Source organism: Cupressus sempervirens, chromosome 3 (assembly GCF_028749045.1).
Source record: "Cupressus sempervirens isolate cs-2001-9-10 chromosome 3, ASM2874904v1, whole genome shotgun sequence".
Lineage (NCBI taxonomy): Eukaryota > Viridiplantae > Streptophyta > Pinopsida > Cupressales > Cupressaceae > Cupressus > Cupressus sempervirens.
In genome coordinates, this window is record NC_143120.1 from 935,719,887 (window position 1) to 935,739,306 (window position 19,420).

Genomic DNA, 19,420 nt, shown 5'->3' on the forward strand with positions numbered 1-19,420 from the left:
GAACCCTCTTCTTCACCAAACAGCGTGGGTGTTGAAAACAGCACGGAAGTCCAAAACAGCGCGGGTATTGAAAACAGTGCGTAAGCAGAAAACAGCGCGGGTATTGAAAACAGTGCGGAAGCAGAAAACAGCGCGGGTGTGCAAAACAACGCGGGTGTCTAGAACAGCGCGGGTGTGCATAATAGCGCGGGAGTGCAAAACAGTGCAGGTACACAACAAAATCCTCGACATACAGTGATAATGGCAGGTCCGAAGGAAAAATTGCCTAAATTCGATGGTGATGAAGCAGCTGATCCCATTCGACATTGTAAAACATGTGAAACGATCTGGAGGGCAAACGGCATAACAGATACAAACGAATGGATCCGACAATTTCCTGCTACCCTATGGGGTGTTGCGATTGATTGGTTTACTGATGCTGATCCACAAAAATTAAATAATTGGGATAACATTAAGGAGGAGTTCATTGCAGAATTTCAACTTTTGCGTGATGATAATGAAATTATAGCAGAGATATTCAATACCAAGCAAAAGAAGAATGAAATAGTATGGGTCTTCGCCAGGAGATTGAAGGACTTAATCAGTAAAATGGAGAATAAGCCGGCAGATGGACTCTAGAAAAGATGGTTCATTGAAGGCCTTCACCCGAAGCTGCGGAAAAAGATGAAGATCGTGCCACCATCGACATATACTGAAGCATACAATCGAGCATTGAACCTCGAAAGTGAACAGAAGACAAAGAAGAAGAAGAAGACCAGCTCATCCGATTCAGATGACGATGAGCCTTCAGGAGAAGATAGCAGCAACGATGAAGGCAGCAGCAAGAAAGTCCATTCTCTTCAGAAGGACATGCTTCGGATGATGAAAGAGTTCAAAAACATGAACAAGGAGACTAAGGGCAATGACCTATGGTGTACGGAGTGCAAGAAAGAAGGCCATACGAAGGGATCCTGCCCGAAAGACCAATTTTGTGAGATTTGCCAGATTATGGGACACTCAGTAAAGGAATGCCCTTTCAACTTGAAAACAAGAACACCGCAACAAGTGTTCCTGACACAGGAGGCATCTCCGTCAGGAGGGAACGAGAACACCAGTACGGAAGGTGCCACATCGGGCGGATACAGAAACAACCGGCACGGTCAAAACAACAACAATAGCAGCAACAACAATAATGGCAGAAGAAGTCGAATCCAGTATGATGCGAATGGCCGACCGATAGTTCAATGCCGTACATGCAATTTGTGGGGTCACTTTGCCCGAGAGTGCACAAAGGCGAACACACCGAAGTTGCTATGCCGATGGTGTGGACCTGGTGATCATGACGATGCTAAGTGCTCGAAGTCTGGAGTAAACTTGATTACTATTGGGACAGGCGAGGAAGAAGTTCTGGCAATCACTCGAAAGCAAGCGAAGCTATACCCTGATCCGACGGAGGAAAAAAAGAGACTGGAGGAAGCACGGGCAGAGATCCAGAGAGCAACGCAGGCAGAAATGGCACACCTGAAGGACACGCCTCGTACCTCCGTACGGAACTACGCAGAACAGAACATCGTACGGCAAATATTGCAAGCCGAGATACCCATCAGGATAAATGATCTGTTGCTCACTATGCCTCAGCTCCGATCGGCACTCACAAACATCGTCCCTGCTGCTAAACTCCCAGGAGAACATGGAAGGGAGCAGGAAAGTGGAGCAAGTACAGTGGACAAAAAGGAGAAGGAAAGTGGCGCAAGTGCAGAAGATCCGATGTTGTGAGCCCTCTCATTCGGACGCCATCCGACAGTCGTCGAAATGGGAATTCTCGGGACTATATTGACGGAAACGATTGTGGACGGAGGGTCCGGTGTCAATGTGTTGCCTGAAGACACCTGGAAAAAGTTGGGACAGCCAACGTTGTAGCCACCTACCTTCCAGTTGTTAATAGCCGATCAACATGGAATCAAGCCATTGGGAATACTCACAGCGCAACCAGTGACAATTGGAACACAACCATTCCTGTTGGACTTCGTTGTGATTCCTCTCAGGCGGAAAGGGTTAGATGCTATTCTGTGTCGGGGATGGCTGATACAAGCAAAGGCAAAGCACGATTGGAAGAAAAATACTTTATCACTTGAAAGCAAAGGGCGGAGGTATGTCATCGATCTACACACTCAGAGGGTTGGAGAAGAAGCTCTATCGTCAGATTCCGAAGAAGAGGATGAAAGGAGGCAGAATATGGAACCAAATCAGGAGGGAGTCCTACGATTGGAAGGAGATGACGATCTGGATTCAGTAAATGGTCTTTACCACTGGCAGATAGAGGATTACGAGCTCTTCCCAAGTTGTAATATGCTAAGGATCGACGAAGGTAAGAAAGAAGAAGGAAATGAATGTCCGAAGGAACACAGAGAAGCCGAAGGAGGAAATGAATGTCCGAAGGAACACAGAGAAGTTGACGGAGGAAATGAATGTCCGAAAGAACATGGAGAAGCCGAAGGAGGAAATGAATGTTCGAAGCAACACAGAGAAGCCGAAGAAGGAAATGCGGATATGACTGAAGCTAAAGGACAGAACATACAGTAATAACCCAAAAGAAGGAAAGATTCTACTGTACGACTGCGCAGGAAGAAAGTATTATGTCGAACCACAGATATAGCAGAAAGGTACAGGCGGCAAGGAAGACACACGATACGGTCTGCATAGGCAACAACGAGGAAGGGTTTAATAAAAGTTGTAGCACTACAGAGTGAAAGTGTTATTGACGGACTGAAGGGGCAGTTGACGGAGTCCATGGTAGCGAACTTCGGGAACAAACTGGGCGATATGGAGATGACACAGATCAGGCGTAGCAGGTTTCAACTCGGATAGTGGAATGAGATCAAACCAGGCAAGTTCAAAGTTAAGTGGGTCGGGCCGTATCAGATTTGGGAAGTAGGGGACAATGGAGTAATAAAATTATGGACTTTGGATGGACAGGAAGTGCCTCAGGCGGTGAATGGCTCGAAGCTGAAGATATACCATGGCCGGAAGACTTCTGCATCACAAAATGGCCTTCGGGAGACCCCTTCGTCATTGCAAACCGATGGTGACGACGGTCGAAGGGTAAATTGACTTTGCTATTCTTTCTTTTAAAAAAAAAAAAAAAAAAGGTACCGTACGGTTTCATATCTGAAGGGAAAAGGAAGTACCGGACGGTTTTTCATATCTGAAGGATGATTTTCCAGACAATTTAATATTTGTAGTATGGTTTTTAAGACAATGTACGGGTTTCAAATTTGAAGTACGGTTTCGTAGACAATGTACGATTTTCATAATTGAAGGGTTGGTGTACGGTTTTACTGTAGTACGATTTTTTTTTTTTTGCATTGTACGGTTTTTTAAGAGTTGCATATTGTAACACTGAGACCACCATATGGATTTTCATAGCCTGAAAATGTACGAACTTTTTCACTGTGCAGATTTCACTACTTACCGTACGGATTCTTAACTATTCACCGTACGGTTTTGGAGAAAGTACGGCTTTTGCATATTATAAAGTATGAGAAGTACGACTTTTTCTTGCAGTGTACGGTTTTCTTTTTGGTATACGGGTTTCAATATTTGAAGAAAACAGTACCGTACAGATTTCATAGTGAAGGGAAGAATAATGTACGGCTTCCATATGCACCGTACGGTTTTCAGGGAAAAGGAGTGCCGTACGGTTTTCAGGGAAAAAGTGGTACGGTTTCCATAATTGAAGATTGGTGCACTTTTTTTTAGATGTACAGTTTTTAAGTGTTGTACGGTTTTTAAGAGCTGAGTATTGTAATTGGAACCACCGTACGGATTTCAATAAACTGAGAATGTATGGACTTTTTCACCGTACGGATTTATGGAGTTTGCGAGCATACATTTTGTAAATTTCGAATTTGGCAATACTCCAAGTTAACATACGGAATTTGGAGCCAAATTTTGTTATTTTCCATCGTACGGATTTTGAAGACTTGGTGGGATATTGCAGTATGGCTTTTCCAAAAGATTGAAATAGTAAAGACGCCTTCAGAATTGTTTCATCAAAACCTGTGTGCGTGGCAGCTCTAGGAAGGAGGCATCCATATGCAATCAGCAGACAGTGTCAAGATTGAAGCCGTACGGATTTCATCACAGAAGGGTGACAGGAGGTTTTCTAAAAAAAAAAAAAAAAAAAAAACTACGACAGAATCAAGTTGTTTAGAATGAGTGACAGATGATGCCAAAGGGAAGGGGACGCATCCATGGTTGCCAGAAAGAGTGCAGAATCGGCAGATAATGACAGAAATGGTGTGTTCCGTGCATTTTTGTGTGGGTTTCGGAGTGCTAATTTGGTCTTGGCGGTGAGGGGCGCTGCCCCTCGACCCCCAGTCGTTGCGGATATCAATCGTGGGAGTTTGACCAGTGGAGAAGACTTGGAGCTGCTGCAGGCATGGAGTGTCTGTGTACCAGAGGCACTGAGAGTAGGTGTTGGCCGTGAGGCTATCTTGGTGGATGCGTAGAGAGCTCGGGAGGAGCTGATCATCTAGTTGGAGGCAGTACAGCGACACTTGGTTTAGTGTACCCGGAATTGGAAGGCCGAAAGTGGCACAGGTGGCTATTAGGGTCAGATGTCAGATTGGCTAAGGTGACAGTGTTGAAGACCAGTTAGTCAGTCAATGTATTTTGGTTGTTGATTTCTCTCAGAGATTTTGTAATAGTCGTCAGGAGACGACTTTTCTTTTTGGGGGGGGATGATGTCGTCGGTAGAAATTGTGTATTGGCCGACGGGTCCCTTCGGAAAAGAAATTGTGTATCAGCCGACAGGACCCTTCGAAAAAGTTTATGTATCTGGCTGACGGACTCCTTCGGGAAAGTTCTTCGGAAAGTATTTATAACCCCTTCGGATAGCATTGTAATCATCATATCTTACCATAGAAGCCTAATGTACTGTGGGCATATGCGAATACTAATGAGTTCTGCTGGTTGTTGTTCATGTTCGTATTCTTGGTCTGTGTGCGTTTCTTAAATTAACTTATGCGGTAACATGATAATATTTAATTTATTTTTACAAAAACTAACACATCCCGTTGTGTTGAATTTAGGAGCACTGCAAATGTAATAGCACTGCCTATTTTAAAGTATTTGTTTTCCAATGACAACGATCTCTTGTATTTGTATTGAGAATGAGCCAAGAAGAGACATGTCCCTTAAGCGGACATGTCTATTCATTATTATGTAATTAACATAATGACAATTATAATTTTATAGTTATATATATAAATATATAACTAATTTCCATTAAATATTTTAGACTCATAGGTTTCTGACTTAAGCTACCAAAAACCAATAACACTTCCTCTTAGCTAGGGAGGATAAACACATAAATTGATATCACCTCAGTGTAATATCAAGGATAGCATGTTTAAGAATATCTTTGATCAGAAGATACTCACCATAAGATAACATCTCATGATATCCGTAGTGGCCTTAAAATATCATGTCGTGTGATAGTCACCAAGTACTCCGAGCAATGGCCTCAGTTCATCAAGTTGCATGATATTCACTAAATATCTGAGTAATGGCCTCCTGAATGTCGAGTTGCAAGATATTCACCAAGTACTCTAAGTAATGGCCTCCTAAACATCAAGTCGCATGATATTCACCAAGTACTCTTGAGTAGTAGCCTTCTGAATATCCAGTTGCATGACATTCACCAAGTACTCAAAAAATGTTCATAAGGTATGTCCACACATATCCTCAATGATACTTACCATAGGAAGATTCATGGTCTGTTTAAGGAACTTAATCCACCATGCAAGATATAATCTATTTTGATTTGCTTAGACATCATAAGATATCCATCATAATAGAAGATTAAGTTATTGTAAGATCGTCACCTTTCAATAAATTCTACAAATACAAGTGATAATCATTTGGAAGTCGTCACTTCCTCATGATGTACACAAGGAGCAGGCCCATAAAAATCATGAAGTCATGCACACAAATTTTCAGACTTCCTTTGAATATCAATCTTCTGAGCTTCTCCTCCAATGTTGCCTTTAAGGAAGTGTTAGACTCCCTCTGAATTTGATATCAATCTTCCCTTTTCTACAAGAACATCCCTAGAGAGAGGAAAAAAATCAAGGCAAATAGCTCTTATAGTGCAGATAGAAACACAAATAAGAGAGAGACTACATTAATTAGATAAACGAAATACTTAAGACTAACAAATACTTATCTGCACATCATCATCCTTGATTGTCCTTGTCATCCCTGATGTGTTCATCTTATGACTTTATCTAAATTACTGATGCCACTGTTAGATTTATTCTTGATTGGTTGGAAAAGACTCCTTATTAATGTACCCATTCACTTTATTAATCTTCTTCTCCAACTATTCCCCACTTATGTGGTCTTTTCTTCTTATCGTCAACTAACTTGGCTTCTTACAATGCTTAAAACCTTTGTGGTATCATAATTTACCACATCCAATTCAATTGATAATAAAACAATTATTGAATGTCTATCTTTTATATAGCCAAAGTGTTCAACCTCATCATCATCCTCGGTCAATTAGATCTCCATTGTCATGACCAGTCCATGCTGCACATTATGCTCACTGTTTATATTCCTAAAAAATAGTGCATCCTCCTTAGATCTCCATTGTCATTTTCAGTTCTCACTTTTGTTGTCATGTAATAATTGTGGATTTTGTCCACCTTATTTCTACTGCCATGTACATGCTATTATTGTTAAGTATAGGTATTTCATTCTTATTTCTGATGCTCTTTTGTTTCCTGCATATGCTTCTACGGTGATTTCCATACGTAGGTATTATGTATTTTAGAATCCCCGTTGGATGGTGTTGCAACTTCACATAAAAGAAGTTTCATAAATTCCAGACAACGGTCTTTCTCTCTGCATTCACTGTTGCATTTCCTAGATGAGCATTATTGAACAATGGCTGATCGGGATCATATATATCTGCTTCTATACCTGTGCCCAAAATAAAAAGGATTTGTTAGAGGTAGACAAACAAGCAGGCGGCTGCAGGCATTGATGCAGGCTTGTATCTTCTTCTCCCCCCTCTAATTTTGTGATGAGATCTGTATTTTTGTGTTCATATTTGTGTTCGTTTTCCTCTCCAATCCACGTCACTATTGCAGATTGGTATTACTTCTTCATTTAATGGATGTGGTAAATAATAATACCATGAAGGTTATAAGCATCGTGAGAAGCCAAGTTAGTTGATTATAAGAAGAAAAGACCAGATTATTCATTTGGGGGAATAGTTGGAGATGAAGATTGATAAAGTGATTGGGTAAATGAATAAGGAGCTTTTCCAACCAATCAAGAATACATCTAACAGTGGCATCAGTAATTTAGATAAAGTCATAAGATGAACACATCAGCGACGATGAGGACAATCAAGGATGATGATGCACAGATAAGTATTAATTATCCATAAGTATTTCATTTATCGAATCGCTGTACTCTCTCTCTCTCACACACACACACACACACACACACACACACACACACACACATGTTTATTATTTCTCACTTGATATTAATTATATATCTTTGATAGTTTAGAGTCTAGACTCATTGGTTTATCCGACTGAAGCTACCGAAAAAAAAAACACGTCGTCCTTGGGATGTCTGGGATGTCTAGGATGCTAGTCTTGGGGTTGGAGACATCCATTTGAACCTCTTCTTTAAATCCAACAACTACTACATGCAGAGAGATAGCAAAGCAGCACTTGGAGAATTATTTTGCCCTACCATGCACCTTGGAAGGTTTAAACTCACAGCCTATAATTCCTCTCTAAAACCTACTGTTGCAAGTTTTGTTTCTTTCTGAATTCAACACACAGTTGAAACACATTTTCCAGGTGTTGAAGGGCCATTAGCCAATCAATCAATATTTCATCTATGTAGTGATGTGATAATCCTCCCTCACATGTTGCTTAACTTGTAAGATACCTAATTTATTTGTTTATATATTTGTGAATAATATGCATTAAATAGGCTGGTTCAATATCCTTGTCAACACAAAATTTAGTAATGATTTAAACAAAAAAATGTTAAGTTGTTAACTGTCGTAATACTTTGTACTGGCTAAATACTAAATGCATATAAAGTTGACCTTAAAAAATGTTTTTAGAATATTTCTTTTAACTGGAAGTTTAGCAAACAATTTTGAATATCTAAAGTGAAGATGTGCTGCTTGTTTGATTTCATGTAATTTTGCCTGGCATATTGCTTCATAATCTTGCCTTATTTAGGTGCCTATTTTCTGTGCAAATTGGATTTCTTAGATTTCTTATTTTATTACTTGGTGTGTCTATTTTTGTAACAGGGCATCAGCAATTTTTGTTGGAGTTTATGAACCTTTGAAGCAGAAATTGTTGGATATTTTTCCAGACAATTTCAGTGCTGTGGCTCATTTGGTATGTTTGCAAGATTTTTTTTATTTGATCTTCTGAAACATCATGCAACATCCTCTGCAAACATAAGATATGACAATATCTAGGAACTTGGCTATATAGCACTAAAATTTGAAAGATTTGGATTATAAATGAGGCTGCTTATATATACATGCATATGTAAATGTTACTATAACATAGTTAGACTTTAGTTAATTCTCCTCTTGGTTTTAATTTCTAGAGTCTTCATTTATGTTTTCAGTTTGGACTTCTTTTTCAAACATAAACTCTCTTAAAATTTGATCTACACTTTTTGCGAATAGATTGTGTGATATCCCCATATAGGGTTAATAAACAAATATTCTTTATTAATTACAAAAAAAGAAAGATTTGAGAATAAATAATAAAATATATTAAAAATAATATCAATACAGAATAGTATTAGATATTTGATAAGTTAAATGTTATAAGATACTATTAATATGAAATGTTATAAATATTTAACATATTATTAAAATATTTAAGAACTATATAATAGACCCAAGTCACAACCAACCAAGAGACATGACGGGTCAAAATTGAAGGCATCATATATATGTAGATTATAGAATGTCAAGGGAGGAGGGACCGATCTGCACACGGAAAGGCAATCAATCAAAACAATAGAAAATATATATCTACAAACCATTGAACCAAAGGAAAGAAGTAACAAGCGATCAAGACTGGGAAGATGACAAGTAGCGGAAGTAGTCTTGATAACACATCAGAGTCGCAGATATGCATCGCAAGAGAGACTGGGTCATCATTAAAAATTGGAATTAAAACAAATACCATACAGAATCAAGGGATGAACCACGTTAGATGAGGAAGCAAGTTTATAGTCGAAATAAAACAAGGACAGGGGAAGATCAGAAAAGGCCAGAAATCATTGAAAATGATATAGAAAGACTTGGTGATCATAGATATAAGCAGGGGCAACCATCGACGACAGGCAAAGTTATAGACCGAACACCTACAACACGAATAACAGATATGACGAGACCAGCCTATGCACACGTAACGAACATAGCACACTCATGCACTCAGGGGATACACGCAAGAATTGAGTGGACGTTTAGTCTACTCTCAATACATCCATTTGCAAGGAGATTGCGAGTATAGAAATTAACATTGTCGATAGCAAGTTAGACATTGTGAGAAGTCAACACAAGTAGAAGCATGGGATATACTGTATAGCTTGCCATCGAACACACTAAGAAAGAATCGATCCCGAGACAGTAAGGAGTGGGATAACAACAGATCACCACAGGTGAATATACATTAGGAAATAAGGATCAAGAGATATCTGCCATCCATCCGTTTTGAGGACTACTGAAGGGAGCATTGTTGTTCAGCCTTATCAGTTGCATATATATGAAGCAAGTTTAGAAAAGATATTATAGTTGTAGGTTTAGCAATTCAGATAAGAAACTTCATAGGTATTTGTTGCAAGAGATAGTTGGGAGTTGCCAAGCAAACAAATCACAGAAGTCAAATTGCAAAGTTAAGTGAAAGAAGTATGTCTCGTCTTGTTTTATACCTATATGGTGGTAGAAACAACCATTTCGATATAGTTAGTGACGATAATTTGTAGAGACCAAGATGATGATACCCATTTGGGTATAAAGCTTCTCAAAATAGAAACTCAGAGGGTGGGTGAATCAATTATGCAATTAAAACAACTCTCAATATCTTTATTAATTTAGAAACATGTAAATAGTAGATGCAACAACCATAGAAAGATAACCATGCACAATAACACCAGATTTGTTAACTAGGGAAACCCTTGATCAGAGGGAAAACCCTGGTGGGGATGGTACCTACAAAATGATGTACTAATATAAAAGTTCTTTGTTAGAGGATAGAGCTTGTTAGGAGTCAATGAAATACAATCAGTACATATGAGTACCTGTTAGGAGACTTTGACTCTCTGTTAGGAGATTCCAACCCTTTTAGGAGTTGAAAGGAAGACTATTGAACCCACTATCCAAATAGCCTCTGTACTATTCCTTCCGAATAATACAATGTGAAACAACAACTGTCCAACCAACAACTTGTCTTGCCAAATACAGTTCCTTTTCAGCTCACTGTGCCTCAACTGCACCAAACTCTTCTCTGATTTTCACAACTTCGCATTCCAAGCTCACACAGTAGATATTGCAAAGATATGACCGCATACCATACAAAATGATCTAACTGATCAACACTCTTTTACCACAAGGAAATGACCTTTCCTTTATACTAAGTCTTAAAACAAATTATTCAGTTGGCCTTGAGGCTTTCCCAATTTTCAATAATAATATAGAACCATCTTAAGATATTACGATATATGTTACATTACAATATTACATCTTTTCAAAATTACAATCAATTTGTCGGCTCACAGTCTTAATAACTTTCCACACAATGAACATCTGATTATTCTAACTTAACCAAGTCGTCTTCAACATGTCTTTTACCTTTGTCTCAGCTCGCTCAACCTAGATTCCATCTCTGTTAGGAGATAAAATCCAAACAACAATACCCGCTTTCCAGAAATGCTCTTTGAAAGCTACCTTCACGAAACTCTGCATAACTCTGTCTAGTCTTCATATTTCTGTACGAGCTCTTAACTGTAGCATCTAGACATACTGTAGAACATCTGCTCAAGTGCACATAAGCTTATCTTCAATGCTCGAACCACGTGAAGCCAATCTCTCTCTACTCTTCTGTCAATTTTTACAGAATAACCAATATGTTGACATCAATGACAAACTCTATCATGAATGCAACACATAAGCTCAGAATCATGTCTCCAAAAATGCTAATATACTCTCCTGTAGGAATATCATCAACATTCATGCTAACAATCTCCCCCTTTGGCATTGATGGCAACATAGATGAAAACATCTAAGTTCCAAGAATAACAAATATACTTCTTTCTCATCCGCCTTTGCTTCCCCATTCATGCTGCGCATGAATGTCATCTGTCATCAAGTAACCAACATGCATAAGGAAGGTGTTAATCTCCCGCATACATCAACATCTTGTCATAAATCCTCTTCATCAATCAACAAATCTCTCTCCCAAATACATATCTCTCCCATCGATATTCGATATCAGCAACTACTACACGTATCTTTCCCAAAGGATATATCAAGTATAATGTACATATCTCTCCCAAAAGGATGTTTTTCATGTGCACATCTCTTCTCCCCCATTGACATCAATGACAAAGGTATCATTATGTCAATTTTTGAAGTTACAGTCATTTCCAAAACAATTTGTTCATAGCAATTTTTGAATATTGGAACATCGATCAACTTGTTACGAAGCATCCGACTTCTCCGTGTCCTGATCAAGATACATGGGATCTAAATAATTGAGAGGCAGTGATGCTTCTCAAATTATCCGTGGCTGATGATCAGCTTTCTTAGATTCCATCCAGCAAGACAGCTGCCGAGATCTGGACACATCTCAAAGGTCTTCATGAGACTTCTGACAAAAGCAAAGCCTTCTTTTTGAAAAACACTCTATTTTCTATTTTCATGGATGAGTGCACCTCGCTCCAAGCACACCTATATCAGATTTAGGAAATCCGTGATCACCTACTTGCCATTGGTCGCAAGATGGAGGAAGAGGATATTGTGGTTATCACTCTTCAAAGTTTACCAAAATCCTATGAGTATTTTATCGAGACTTTCAACATTAGATCTACTGGTGTTGATTTGAAGTTCACTAATCTTTGTAGATTGCTGCTTTGGCAAGATTGGTGGAAACAACAGTTTGATAGCAGCTCCAATTCCACCTCCACAGAGCAAGCCTTTACTACGAAATCCTTTCAGAAGGATAAGGGCAAGTTTCAGCAGCCATCTCAGCAGAAGTCTTCTGCTCCAGCACCAGATGGTTCCAGAAAGAAGAACATTCAATGCAACTACTGCCACAAGTTTGGTCACATGAAGGTTGAATGTCGGAAATGCTTAGCTGCATAGTCTAAGCAATCAGGTTTGCAGCCCAATGTGAATAGTGCAGAGCACATTGAGTAGGTGGAATTTGCCTTTTACTTCTTCATGGCTAAAAGACCTACAGATGATGTGAAGTCATCTACCTAGTACATTGATTCAAGTGCCTCTCGTCATCTTACTCACCGCAGAGACTAGTTTACTGACTACTAGCCTTATTTAGACTCTGTTATTTTTGGTGGCAGAGAGGAGTACACGGTTGTCGGTAAAGGCAACATTCAGATTCAATCTGTTAGGAGGAATCTCATATTCCTTGATGTGTACGACGTTCCAGGGATGGAACTAAATCTACTCTTAGTTAGTCAATTGCTGCGACATTCTCCACACTTAGAAGTCACCTTCAGTGCACCATCACTAATCGAGCGACTAAGTCTACTATTGCAGTGGGTCTTGAGGATCATGGTCTTTTCAGACTTACTGATTCTGGTGATTCTCAGGACTTAGCTATGGCTGCTCGGCGATCTTCTGTCAGCACACTTTGGCATCAGCAATATGGGCACTTAAATGTGCATTATCTCTCACAGCTTGCTCAAGAAGAGCTTGTTCTTGGATTGCCAGAGGTTCAGACTCAACGGCTTGAAGCTTGTGACGCATGCCAGTTGGGAAGCAACATTGCACACCTTTCACCAGTGGCAATTCTTGGTGAGTTTCTCAAGTACTTCAGCTTGTTCATGTCGATACCTGCGGCCCTATTGCCACTCCTTCTGTTCTTGGGGCCAAGTATTTTCTGTTGTTTGTTGATGATTTCAATAGAAAAATGTGGGTATATTTCCTTAAAAAGAAATCAGATGCATTTCCTGTATTTTAGAAGTTTAATCCTTTAGTTGAAAAAGAGTGTGGGAAATCTATTATTACTCTTAGATCAGATAATGGGGGGAATTTTGTTCTAATGCTTTCTCTAGCTTCTTGGATACACATGGCATCAAATGCTAGTTAACCACATCCCACACGCCACAACAAAACAGTGTAGTTGAACGTCGGAATAGGAGAATCACTGAGATGGCTCATTCCATGCTCGAACACAGACATGTTTCGAAGCAGTTTTGGGCAGAAGTAGTTAACACTGCAATTTATCTGTTGAACTGGTCATCCACAGTGGGAGTCAAAGTTAAAACTCCGGAAGAGGCCTGGTCAGGTCTCAAGCCTAGAATCAATCACCTGAAGGTTTTTAGCTTCCTTGCTTTTGTTTGAATCCTTGATGTGTCATGCACCAAGTTGGATGCCAAGAGTCAGAAACTCATGCTTGCTAGATATAGAAGTCTTCACAAAGCCTACCGCTTGATCGATGTTGGGACATCTCATCTTATCTACAGTCGAGATGTAGTCTTTGATGAGCAGCGAGGACCATTCATGCTTGCTTCTCTTGTTCCTGATCCAGCAGACCAGCCTATGTAGGCTCATGGTTTGGGAGTTTGGCTTCCATTAGGTCCACCTAATGGGAGGGCTCTAGTAGCTTCTGTAGCTCTAGTTATTCCAGTGATACCTGTACAGACACCTCCGGCTTCTCCTGCAGGATCACCTCGCTTTGTAGATGCTTCACTTGAGTTTGATCCAGATTCTTCTGATGAGGATTCTGCTGATCAAGTATCTATGTGGTGGGCTAAGACACTTGTTGATCTCTGTGATGATGAGCTCATTGATGGGAGAACTACTCGGAAAAAGAGCAAAACTATAGATACTATTAACTTTGCTCTCATGGCTAACATGCACAGTATGTTTGAACCTCAAACATATTTCGAGGCTAAAGGAATTCCAGAGTGGAAACAGGCCATGACATTTGAACACCAGAGCCTACTGAAGAACAACACTTGGGTCTTTTCTGATCTTCTACCAAGGAAGAAACCCATTGGCTGCAAATGGGTCTACAAAATCAAATACAAATCGGATGGTATTTTGGATAAGTACAAAGCTCGTTTAGTGGTGAAAGGCTTTTCTTAGCATTAGGGCATTGATTATGAGGAGACCTTTGCTCCAACTGCAAAGATGAGCACCTTTAGATTAGTCCTAGCCATTGCAGCACAGTTTGGCTGGAAGGTCCATCAGATGGACGTCAAGAGTGCTCTCCTGAATGGTGATCTCCATGAAGAGGTCTATATGATGCAACCTCCTGGTTTCAAGGTTGCTGGGAAAGACCATCAGGTTCTCAGATTGGTAAAAGCTCTCTATGGTTTGAAGCAGGCCCCTTGGGCATGGTACATCAAGATTGATAAGTACCTTAGTGATCAAGGCTTCAAGAGGAGTTCATTAGACTCAAATTTGTACATCAAGACTACTGACAGTGACATCATCCTTCTAGTTATTTATGTGGATGATTTGATCATCACTGGTAGTTCGACATCTTTGATTCAGGGAATCAAACAGAATTTATGCCAGTCTTGTGATATGACTGACCTTGGGCTCATGCATTATTGCCTAGGTGTTGAAGTTTGACAACAGTCTTCTGGTATATTCATTTCTCAGTCCAAATATGCTAGGGCTTTGTTAGACAAATTCCATATGCAGGATTGCAAACCTGCATCTAAAACCTATGGAGAAAGGTCTTGAGTTATCAGTAATTTGATTCTCCTTCCATTGATGATACTACATACAGGCAACTAGTAGGCAGCCTCATCTATCTCTTTGCTACTAGGCTTAATATCAGCTATATTTCACGCTTGATGACAGCTCCTAAGGTTGATCATTGGATGGCAGCAAAGTGTGTGCTTTGTTATGTGAAGGGCACTTTAGATTATGGACTTTTGTACTCTCGAAGTTTGTAATGTCCCCTCTTTAGTTCGACATGGCATTGATCATGGATTTGCCTATTCCAGACTCTCGTAGGCAAATGGTGTGGAAAGAGAGTCAATTCTGCGGATCAGTTAGTCATATCTTGCTCTTGAAGAAGTGTTAAGAGGTTATATTTTATCATTATGTGATATTGGGGCCCACATGTTATAATTTTAATTTGAGTTGCACTTTTTATTTTATAAAATTACTTTATTATAAAAAAGTGCATTATAATGAGAAATTATAAAGGATGTTTCTAGAAGTTCTATCAACTTCTTAGAAAAGTGAATAAATAGAGGGCTGGGCCTCTCATTTGGACATGCTTGGATTGGAGAACTCTTCTACTTCTTCATTGTGAAGACATTTGTGGACTTTGGATCTGCAAATTATTCGATCTTTGGGAACGAATCACTCCCTTGGATTGGCGACTTTGAGGGTGTGAAATATCACCTGAATTGTTGCATAATTGGAGTTGGTATTCAGCCATCTCATTGGAGCTTATTGAGAATTCGTTGTTAGGGTTTGTTTTTGGTTGGAATAAGGATTTCAGATTTGCCCTATCATTGGAGAAGCATTTGACAAGAGTTTGAAGACAGAATAAGTGCATTTTCAGAATTGGCAAAGCAGGGTTCGGAACCACATAATTGCTCATATCTCCTCAACCCCTTGGAGTTATTTTTTATGGTTTTACAGGGTTACTACCTAACCCTAGGCGCCCATTTTCCTTGCTTTTGGGGTTCCCAAAACCCTAATATTATTTTATTTCAGCAGCTGTACAGGTACGGCCTGGTACGGCCCTGCTAGTTTGGGCAGCAGCAGCAAATTAAGGACAGTTTGGGGGTGCGGTTGGAGGTCTTCATCAACGATCTGTAGCAAAACGTGGTGTTCTTCCATAGTTCTTCAAACCAGGTTCTTGCATTCTGAAATATATGTCAATTTTTGGGTAAATTTGCTGTCATACAGTCATTGTAATAATCAGTCCAGAATTGGTAATAAAATAATTTCAGAATTTATTGCATTGTAATTGAAATATAGTTCAATGGCTTTATATATATTGTAATTCTGTGATTATATTCTGAAAGTATCAAATCTGAAATTACCATATTCTGAATATTGTTACTGTTACATGCCAAGTGTTTGACAAAATTCCTAAGTTCAGTTTGAGGGTTTCTGTGGCCTTTATAGAGAGGGTCATTAAAAAGTTCTAATCCTAAACTCATTGGATTCACAAATTCAGATTGGGCAGGCTCTATTGATGATAAAAAGTCAACATCTGGATATGTGTTCAGTTTGGGATCTGGTGCAGTTACATGGACCAGTAAGAAGCAGCAGGTAGTTTCTCTCTCTTCTACGGAAGCTAAATACAAAGGGACTGTTAAGGCAGTATGTGAAGCTGTTTGGCTTCTTCGGATGCTTGGGGATATGTAGATGTCACCAGCAGGACCGACTACTGTGTTTGTTGATAACGAAGGTGTTATCAAGTTAGCACACAATCTAGTCTTCCATGAACGAACCAAGCATGTGGATGTTCACTATCATTACATACGACAGCTGGTTGAAGATGGAACTATAGATTTGTAGTATGTTCCTACCATAGATCAGACTGAGACATTCTCACTAAACCTCTTGGTCCTGATAAGTTTGTCAAATTCAGAGGACAGCTTGGTGTGTTAAATAGATTAACCATTAAGAGAGGGTATTTCAATAATAGATAAGTCGTATATTATTAGTTAATGGTTATCTACTATAAATATCTAATAAGCTTTAAGTTTGCTTTCGTGTTTTGCTTTCTCTAGAATAGAATGTTTCTATTCTTTATGATCGTTTCTTAAGGAAACATCGTCTCATTCTTTTGTATAAATTGACCTTTCAGTCTCTGTTAATATCAAGCAAGTATTTTACCAATTACTTCGTAATACTTCAGTCATAGTCTTGTTATCTTTTGTAACCAACCGAAATTCCGGACCCATGTACATCAGGTGTGTCATCATCTTTTCTTTCCAGCTGTCATAGTTATCTCCATCAAACTTCAAACTATTTCCTATCTCCATCAAACTTCAAACTATCTTTCCTGAAATGGGCCGTAGATCTCCTTAAGCGGTTAAGCTTTTTCTTCAAGGACCTAACACTCTGATACCAATTGTTAGAAAGTAAAATCCACCAAGATAACTAAGAGGGGGGATGGTGAATCAGTTATGCAATTAAAACAACTCTCAATATCTTTATTAACTCTGAAACATGTAAACAGTAGATGCAACAACCATAAAAAGATAACCATGCGCAATAACATTAGATTTTTTAACCAAGGAAGCTGTTGATCAGAGAGAAAACCCCAATGAGGATGATACCGACAAAATGACGTGGTAATATAAAAGTTCCTTGTTAGAGTTTAGACCATATTAGGATTCAATGAAATACAATCACTACATATGAGTCCCTATTAGGAGACTTTGAATCCCTCTTAGATTCCAACCCCGTTAGGAGTTGTGCCAACCCTATTAGGAATTGAAATGAAGACCACTAAACCCACTGTTGAAATAGCCTCTATACTATTCCTTACTTATAATACAATGTGAAACAACTATCCAATTAGCAACTTGTTTGCCAAATACAATTCATTTTCAGCTCACGTGCCTCAACTACGCCAAACTATTCTTTGATCTTCACAACTTCGCATACCAGGCTTGCACAATAGAAATTGCAAAGATATGATCGCATACCATATAAAATGATTTCAATGATCAACACTCTTTTACCACAAGCAAATGACCTTTCCTTTATACCAAGTCCTAAAATAAATTATTGAGTCATCCTTGAGGCTTTTTCAATTTATAATAATAATATAGGACCATCTTAAGATATTACAATACACATTACGTTACAGTATTACATCTTTTCAAGATTACAATCAATCTATTTGCTCACAGTCTTCATAATTTTCCATGTGACAAACATCTAATTATGCTAACTTAACCAAGTCATCTTCAACATGTCTTCTACCTCTGTCTCAGCTCGCTCAACCAGATTCCACCTCTGTTAGGATATAAAATCCAAACAACAGTACTTGCTTTCCAAAAACGCTATTTGAAAGTTGCCTTCACTAAACTTTGCATAACTCTATCTTGTCTTTATATTTTTGTACTTGCTTTTAACTGTAGTATCTAGACATACTGTAGAACATCACCTCAAGTGCACATAAGCTGATTTTAAATCCTCAAACTCTGCAAAGCCAATCTCTCTCTGTTGTTTTGCTAGTCTTCACAAAATAACCAATATATTGACATCAATGGTAAACTCTCTTATGAATGCAACACATAAGCTCTGAATCATGTCTTGAACAATTTTAATATACTCCCCCATAGGAATACCATCAACATTCATGCTAACAATATTGTGTTACCCTCTATCTCCTAAATCTCCATCACCTCAACCTCCTCAGTCACATCTTTGGATAGTGAAGGGTGAGACTCTGTAACTTCTCCCACCAAAACTATATTTTTTGTCGCTTGAGTCATCTTAGGAATCATTGCTACGGGGCTCTTCGTGTCAAGTACTACTACAGGGACTTTCTCCATCATCACTACAGGCGGAGTCATAACAATAGGTGCCCTGACTTGGCCAAAAGCTGGGATGCGGGTGGTGCTGGATATGGATATCAAATTCGCTGTAGTAGACAACATAGGGTGTGCAAATAACAACTGAGGCCTTGTAATTATCGTCACATCATCCTCATCGTCAACTTGAGTGTTATCTTTGTGCTCTATGGTACTTTCGCTTTTGAATCTGTCCTGACGTCCACTATTCGTATCCCCATGATCAAGTCCTGCGTCCACCACTTGTCTGGCCCATTTTTGACTTGCCACCACCTTCTGTCTATGTTGTGTAGCTAATTGTCGCCAGCTCATAATGGGGTGCTTGCCAGGTGCCAATGGGCCCACTCTGACCTCCCTTGACAAAACGTCATGCGAGATCTGTCTAAACACAATGCCCAAAATTAGCCCGATTGCATAGTGTGGCATAGAAAAAGTCTTATACTATAGTGTTGTGAACTCATACATATGTTTTGATAACAATGTGACCCAATCATATAATTTTTTGCCCAATAAATCATTCATTAGGGAGACCTGTAGGAAAGAAATATCAAAGGTAGGGCTGAAACCTGTCAACTGACTCTTAACTACTTCCATCAGGCATATCTAGTGTTCTTCCTTGACA

At 39.2% G+C, this 19,420-nt stretch overlaps 1 protein-coding gene across 1 annotated transcript in view; it reads left to right on the forward strand.

Annotated features, from left to right (window-relative positions):
- The window catches only part of SAMC1 (S-adenosylmethionine carrier 1), a 161,253-nt gene that overhangs the window by 27,089 nt on the left and 114,744 nt on the right, over positions 1 to 19,420 (forward strand). Inside the window, exon 5 of the mRNA XM_089822555.1 lies at positions 8,333 to 8,423. Within this exon, the coding sequence (XP_089678681.1) occupies positions 8,333 to 8,423 (91 nt within the window). The remainder of the gene's footprint in view (positions 1 to 8,332; positions 8,424 to 19,420) is intronic.